Source organism: Clinocottus analis, unplaced genomic scaffold (genome assembly GCF_023055335.1).
Source record: "Clinocottus analis isolate CAN_PGR_092001 unplaced genomic scaffold, fCliAna1.0.p SCAF_18, whole genome shotgun sequence".
Classification (NCBI taxonomy): domain Eukaryota; kingdom Metazoa; phylum Chordata; class Actinopteri; order Perciformes; family Cottidae; genus Clinocottus; species Clinocottus analis.
This window is the reverse complement of record NW_027175909.1, coordinates 15,197,409-15,205,546: the sequence shown is the minus strand read 5'-3', so window position 1 is coordinate 15,205,546 and position 8,138 is coordinate 15,197,409. Positions and strand designations below refer to the sequence as shown.

The 8,138-nt window shown below is 49.5% G+C and overlaps 1 protein-coding gene across 1 annotated transcript; it reads right to left on the bottom strand.

Annotated features, from left to right (window-relative positions):
* Window positions 1-4,511: 4,511 nt before the first annotated feature.
* buc (bucky ball) lies at window positions 4,512-8,138 on the bottom strand. The gene is made up of 7 exons (XM_068581328.1): window positions 7,976-8,138; window positions 7,746-7,895; window positions 5,639-7,204; window positions 5,449-5,547; window positions 5,016-5,102; window positions 4,873-4,924; window positions 4,512-4,701 (listed from the first exon to the last, which is right to left on the bottom strand). The coding sequence occupies exons 1-6, from the start codon at window positions 7,980-7,982 to the stop codon at window positions 4,896-4,898; spliced, it is 1,938 nt and encodes a 645-aa protein (XP_068437429.1). The 5' UTR covers window positions 7,983-8,138; the 3' UTR covers window positions 4,512-4,701; window positions 4,873-4,895.

Below are 8,138 nucleotides of genomic sequence, written 5' to 3'. Positions count from 1 at the left end.
ATAAACTTTGTGCGAAAGAAAGGAGGAACTGTACCATAGATCTGTGTTTATTTTAATGCTAATAAATAGTGAAACATTGTGATTATACAATCAGGTGGACATAATTTAAATTCGGTGGACATAAATATATATATACACACGTTCCTTTTTTTTAAAAAAAGTGTCATTGTTCACTTTGTTGATTGTGCTCTAGTGAATATCAGCACCTCGTGTCTTTTCTACAAGTTCCTGCAAAGAGAAAAATCATAGTCACAAAAATGGCGAGCAAGTAATGTGAATTTAAAAAAAAGTGCAGATCATTTTCTACATTCTTAATGCCATTTAGCATCTGCATTGGTGCACAAATTAAATTCAAAATTCACCTTCCCTTTTCTTAAGTCTAAAGTGAAATGCAAAAAGCAAACCTTGTGGTTGTGGATTATTGTGTTTATTAAAATGTGCTCTGGCGTCGTTCTTGGAGCCGTCACTGTCAGGCATCACTGCTTTCCATGCGTTCTCTGGCGGATGACAAAGTATACACATTTATAAAAAAGAAAAAATTAAAAAATTAAAAAAAGTCAATCCTCCTGATGAAGTGAGAATAAACAAACGTTTGCTTACCCGTTTGCCACCTGTGCGTCAAATAAAGCTGATCCATTATCCGCCGTTTGTCCTGCAGGAAAACCGGCGCTGCCGCGCGGTTCTTGTCCATTTCTCGGATGGCGTTGCCGTGCGGACAGTGGCGCGGCCTCTCCCGCGGAACGGACCGACGCTGCGGCTCTTTGCACGCGTAGTTCTTCTCCCGCAGCGTCTGGTGCGTCTCCACGTTCTGCCTGGAGGCCAGCGGCATGCCGAGGTTGTTCGGCTTCCCGGCGCGGTCGGCGGCCACCGCCCACTTGGAGCCGAAGCGACACGAGCCGTTGTCGGAGGACTCGCCCTCGGTGTCGCGTCCACGGTCGTCCGGATTGGAACCTTTCCTCGCCGGCCCCTTGTTGGAGTGGGACTTGCAGGCGTCGCACGTGGGTAAGAGCGCCTCGTTCCACGGTTGGAAAAGAGCCGCTTTTCTCTTCCAGGTGCGACCTTCCAGTCCCAGACTGGCGGACGTGCAGATCGCGCTCTTGGACACGCACCTGGAGCAAAGTTGCTCCCTCTTGGAAGGGAAAGGCGTGAACTCGTTCTCATTGAAGCTCCCGTTGAGGCAGCAGTCGTGGTCGGAGAGACTCCGGCGATCCGCCTTCCCTTTGGGTTTGAGCCTCTCTTTTGGCTTCCGGGCGGTCGGCTGGTCCTTGTTGTAGTCCCCGTCTAGTCTTCTTCTTCTGGTGGGCAGTTCTAACCCACGGCTGCCCGCCGGTCTGTTCCGCTTCTTGGGCGTTGACGGCGTCTTGGTATGATAGTAGACGTTGTCAAAGTCAGCGAGCCAGCTGGTTGAAGGGAGGTAGGCAGGCAATGACTCAAAGGACGTATCCTGTTGATCCTGGACGTTAACGTCTGCCTTCAGAGGGGGATTGTCTTCCGCAGTGTGCGTCAACACCGTCGCAGGAGCTTCCTCTGCGACAGCAACATCCATTAAGGGGTTCGCGTCGGCATCCGCTATCTTATCCACAGAATGCTCCTCCACAGCGGGAACCACATCCTCCCGTTCATCCTCTACTCGAAGAGGCATCTGGATCACGGGCACGATCTCTTCCGTATCCTTAGTCGTTGAAGGCACTTCAGCTACATCAGCCGGTGTTGCGTCGTGCGACTCTGCGCGGCCATTTTGGGTCGGCGATTCAGGGAGATTCACGGTTTCCTTCGTCGACCAGACAGTGGACTCCATCTTCCACAGCTCGTCCAGGTACTCGGGGTCGAAGGGCAGGTGGACGACTTTGAAGAGGCAATTCTTGGACGGGTCCTTCTCGCCGCTCGTCTCTTGAACGTCATCGCGAGCTGGTACCTGGTGGATTGCGGGATCCGTCTGGTTCCTGGACTCCTCAGGAGACGGGATCTTCTCGCCGCTGCCGTGCGTCCCAACCAACAGGATGTCGGGACAAGCTTGGGCCGCCTGCTCCACGGGGAGGTGCCGCCCCTCGTCCTGCCGCACAACGCAACCCTGGAGGACAGAGCTGCCGCTGCTGCGCTCGACCAGGTCTTGGGAGAAGCTGTGGGACACCTCTGCGGTCTCATGAGCGTGTAGGAGTTGCAGTCCCACAGGCGTGGTGCAGCATTCAATCCTCACCTCCTCCGTCTGGATCACGAAGCCGCCGCTCGGCGCCGTCCTGGTGGTGGGAGAGGGCGCCGTGTCCTTTAGCTCCACAGGAGGAGGATCCCTCTTCTGCAGAGCGGACGGAGCTGGTGAGGGCGTCGGCTTGATGGAGGCACTGGGATCGCGGACCGGGAGGCCACCGGGGGCTTTAGCGTCGCTGGGAACCGCGGTGCTGGTTCTCTGCGGGGTGGACAGGGGCTCAGTTTGAACCTCAGAGCTCGTCATTTCTCTGGTGTGACTGTTCTGCTGGTAGCGGAACCTGCGGGAGTGGTAGGCCATGGTCTGGTAATACTGGGGGTTGAGCATCCGGCGGTAGTCCATCAAGTGGAGGTGGGTGGTGGGCACAACAAACCCAGGTGGCTCCATGTAGGGATTAGGCTGATAGTGGGGCATCATGGGCATGCCGTAACCTTTATAAGCAGAGGGGAAAGTAGTTAAAGGGATTTTAGGGACCAGTTTAGCAGCGCTGTACTTACGCAGCCAACAAATGGACTTTGGGAGCTTGTGGTTGCAACACATTAAGACATAAATTCAGGAAAAGCAAAAGTTATCCTCAACATTTAATCCACCAAAAATGAACTTCTACATCCTTCACATTTCTTTAAACTTCGGCAAACATCACAACACAAGTCCAGATATCCACATTAGCACCGGCTACAGGAGTGTAGTGGTAAGCACCAGTTAATTTACAGAAAATGGAGCAACAATGGTAGCATTTACAGGGAACGGTTCTACAGGAGGACTTTATTTGAAAGCACTTTATTGTCTGCACATGGGCCCAATAGTGCAGAAGTTTTTAAACACATAACACAGCATAATTTTGTATTTGCAGGTAGCTTTTAAACACTCACCTAAACCAGGGTAGTATGGGTTGTAGGACACGGGCATGGGCACCGGCACAGGCCACTGCATGCTCTGCATGGGCATGTACGGCTGCGAGGGCTGGATGTAGAAGAAAGGCTTGTGGTGCTGCTGCTCCTCGGGACGTGGCGGTCCCGAAGGCCCCGGTGCCGACGGCGGGTTGGGTCCCTGGTCCTGCTGGGCTCTGTTGTGTGGCTCTGGACCCCGAGGGCCCAGGCCGTAAGAGTGCTGGAAGTTACTCGATGTGGCGTCCATCGCGGACGAAGACGCGAGAAGCAAGTGCGAATAACTCTTTGAAGCTTTTCTTTCCTTGTTGGCGAATTCGTTGCAGGACAGCGGTGTGTCGTCTGATAGCGAGACACTGACTGAACAAACGCACAGAGAGGATCACCACTGACTCACCGGCGCAGCTTTCAAAGTGTGTTTCTAATTGGACATCTGATTGGCCTGTCCAAGGTGTCCAATTAGAGGTTGACGACCTTCTTTAAAAGCCAACAACAAATGTTCCCTTTTCCCTCTGGTTCCCTCCCACACGGTGCATCAGTTACATCCTCACGGCCTCTTGGTGAAGGCTCATTTGCAGGCGAGCGGGGCTAAAGATTTGTAAAATGCAGAGCACATAGTTCATTCGACCTGTTGAGAGGCAGGTTTGACCCCCGAAGAGCCAATTATGTGCTTGTTTGGTAGCCTGGAGCAGGATTTACAGACGCTCCTATGCGTGGAGAATAAACATGCTGTGAGACCGGTTTGTTGAGCCAGTGCCTTTAAATCAGTGCTGATGCTTGAAAAGGTTTTCTGTGCACAGCCTCCGGGCCACAAGACAGAAGTAAAAGTTGTTTTACCGTCTTGCTCTTGGCAAAAACACCACTTTCTGCTTTTTGACTGCTGTGAACATAAAGGTTGTTTGTTAGATTTTAAGCATCCACTGGGAGATAAGAGGGATGCCTCATGTTTATTTGCTTTGTTCCAGTCATAATTTTTTCAATAAACTGATTAATTAGGTCTATTAAAAGCCCAAGGTAAAAGATAAACTAGATATTTAATTTACAAGCACTTAAACAGAGGAAAAGAAATTTGCAGGAACAAATTACAATTTCTGCTTGAAAAGGGAAATGATTAGTTTCCTTTTAAACATATTTACAGTGAAAAACATATGCATTTAACACTGGACCGAAACCAACATCTGGTTCTGCACATGTACAGTCTCAAACATTAATCTGGCAGAACACAGTCTTATTGAAATACAAGTCAAAAGATGCAAGCGTCCTTGTTATCGAACCAGTAAAAACCTCCGAGCATCATGGGAAAAGTTCCATGCTGCAAAAATGATTCGACACAAAGCTTTTAAATAATGAATATTTTTATTGGACTGGCCCCAAAACTGTGGCACACCGTCATATCTGCAACACAACCTTTTTTAGCCCATTTGTGAAATTCATAAATCATGAATAGTGCGAGGCAGTGTCACTGCAGAAAACTTTATACATATACACATGTTTTTAAATACTTTTATCTTAACAAAAAGAGGATTTCTCGTGATGTGCATTTCACCTGGTGCTCTAAATATTTTTTAAACACAATATTCTGGAACAATTACACCTTCGGGGTGGAGGGACCTGAGGAGGAGAGAAAAAACAAATTTATGAGGACTGATTTTCACCGAGGCAGAACTTTTTATGCGTGAAATAATTTGTATAATTAATAGATAGATAGATAGAGTATATAGAGTATATATGCAATACAAATGTTATAATCTTTTTTTGCAGCGCTGCATGCATTTCACCTACAGTTCAACACACTTTTGGGGACATTAACATCTTGGTTCTCTCATCGTAGAGCCTAACAAAAAAAAGCAAAAGAAATTTAAAAAAAACAAAACGGTTATTTAAAGATTTGCGCTGCTCTATCTGGTCAGCGTTCCCATATTCACCTCTCTCCCAGTGCAGTGGTGGCGGCTCATCGTCGTTATCCTCCACTCTCGACCTGTGGTACATCGCTTTCCTCTGAGTGCTCGTCTCTGCCCGGCGGACACACAGGGAACAAAAGCGCGGAGCAAAATGAATCATTATGTTGTCAAATATTCAATATCTTTAGTAAACAGCCATGATATGCATGAACCACCAGCAGGTCATTATCGTCAGCACCATTATGGCTGTTAGCGCTTAGCAGCTAACAGCCATAATGGTGCTGATGATAATGACCCTGTTATGGCTGTTAGCACTGTTAGCTGCGCGAATAGCCCTGTTATGTGCGTTAGCTTCCTGCTTGCAGTCGTAGATATGCTCAGATTTTTGTATCGAGTGCCTATAAATAACTGATTTTCACAAATGATATCTTTTAGAGTTGCACAAAGTTCGATCTACCTGGTCGTTGCAGAAGGCTCGCTTGTCTCCTCCTGGGGATCACGTCCCCGTCTCCCCACCTGCCTTGGTCCGACATGGTCAGATCTCTGCAGAGTCCGTCTGTGAAAGAGTTCCCACACATGTGCACATTTTGGTACACGCGGCCCGTCAGCACGGCGTAGAAAAGCTCAAGTCCACTGAGGAGACTTACCCGTACAGGTTCTGCACTGCAGCTCACTGCCGGCCGCCTCTCCGGCCTCCCCGTCGGCCGGCTCCTGCTTACAAACCTTCCGCCCTTCCTCTTGGGTTGCCGGATCGGACAGCTCTCTGCATTGCCCTCTTTTGTGCCAAGGTTTCGCCGCATGTCTCGGCTGCACGGCGTGAGGCTTCCTGGGTGCAGAATGCTTCCTCACCACCACTCTGACTGGCTGCTCGCACCCTCTCCCGTACCTGCTCTCCTCCTCGGAGTCTCCGGCTTCGTCCCTGTACGTCTTGGCGCCGTGGCCTTTGCTCCTCCCGGCGCTTTTCGCGAGGCTTTTCCCGCAGCAGGCGCACATGAACCTCTTGGAGCCGGGCAGCCACACTTCCCCCACGGCGTCGGCAGCTCGCGGAGAGCCGCTCACGACCTCGGGAAGCCTCCGGCCCGCGTACACGTGTTTGGGGAAAAGGTCTGCGTCGTCCAGATCGGTGGAGAACATCTCGTCTCTGGAGGACAGTTCGTCCAGAGACGGACTGAGGACGCTCATCCGCTCGTGAGTGGTCTGCATGGACAGGTAGTTGTAGTAGTAGGGAGCCGTTGGGGAGGAGAGGCGGTCGGCTTCAGCGTCTCCTGGCGTCAAAACGCTCTCAAAAGGCAGCTTGAGGATCTGGTAGCTTGGATCAGGATTTAAGACTTGATCGACACTTGTAGCATCTTTAAGCACCGGCTGACTGGAGGTAAAAGAAGAAGAAGAGGAAGAAGAGGAGGAAGAAGAGGAAGAAGAGGAAGAAGAAGACGACGACGGTAAGATTGAATTGACCGTCCGCTTCAGGAGTTCTTCGGCGTTACATTTGGGAACACCTGCATCGGCCGCCGAGATATCTGACTGGATATCTGCGACCTTTGCAGGGAGGAAGTGTTCGTCCGCCGCCGCTGGCTGCTGCTGCGGCTGCGGCTGCTGCTCGAGACTCTCTTCGTGAATGGAAGAGCTATCGAGCGGCAACTCCTCTTCCAGAACCGCCGACCAGCATCCAAGAGGGCTCAGGCCGTCCAAGCTCCTTTGGCTGGACTCCCCGTCGTACGCCGCCACTGTGGAGTCGCTGAAGGACACAGCCGAGGACTCCGGATGGCCGCCGCCGCCCACGTCGGGCGCCGGAGGCAGGACGCGACCCTGCGCTTCGCTTTTCTTCTTCTCCTCCTCCTCCACTGGAGAAAACATGCCAGAGGACTGCGAGGCGACGCCCGAGTCAAGTTCTCTCTCGGCGCCCTGCAGCTCGGTGGCTCGGATTTTATCCAGGCATTCGATGAGTTTGGTTATGGCGTCGCTGGGGTCGGTCTGAGCCTCGGAGCAGGCAGTTTCCCGACGTCCGTAAGGCTGCTGATGCTGATACGGCTGCTGATGCTGATACTGCTGCTGATGCTGCATCTGCATCTGCATGTCATTCCAGGTAGGACCTTGGAAGCGGGGCTCAAACATTCGCCTGTAATCCATTGGATACAGCGGGGCAGGTGGGTAAACGAACCCAGGATACTGCATGTACTGGTACGGATGCATGCAGGGACGGCCGTAGTTAAGACCTGGGAAATAAAACAAACGGGGAGATTCCAGGGAATACTGCAGGTAGTACCTGTAGCTACACTTACTCAAGCGCTGCACTTAAGTACAATTTTTAGTTACTTGCACTTAACTTTAGTATTTCCATCTTAAGCTACTTTTTACTTTCACGTCATCTCTGAGGTAAAAGTACATGTTAATGTGTGGGGTATGAGTATGTAAACAAATAAATACTAATTAAAGTGATGAACACATCAATAATTATGATACAATCAGAAACATTGAGTGAGTTAATTTTCACCAATGTCATGAGAAAAAATAAAAAGATGCTGTAAGTCATTAAGATGAAACTTTATCTCCAAATAATGAGTTGGCGACTAAAAATATAATAATTTACTATTTTAATAATTCTTTTAGGACAGCAACTATATTTTGGAGATGTTTACTTACAAGGATCATATATATATATATATATATATATATATATATAAATATAATCACAGTGTCAAATGGGCTTCCATACATCTTCTACCACTGCTTGGTCACAACAACAACAGGAGGTACCTCCGGGCACACCGAAGTGGCTGTACGGGTTGTTCTGCCACTGCTGGTACAGGTAGTAGGGTTGAGACGGCGGCTGCACGTAGAAGAAAGGTCTCGGGTGTTGAGCTCGTTGTTGTCCATTCCCAAATGCGTGTGGTTGTTTACTTCCATCTACAGGAAGCAGCACTTACCCAATTGTACTTTTCCATTTATTTACGTGCATATTAAACATATAAAGCGAGTGTCCTTACCGTCCATTTTCTCTCACGTGCTCGCTCAACGCGTCAAGAATAAAATAAAATAAATACTGCAGCGGGGTGAAAACAACCAAATAAACATCCCCTGGTTAAGTAAAATTAAAGGCGAGTTTTTGCAGTCAACTTTGCTTTCGTCGATAAACAAACAGAAGTAGAG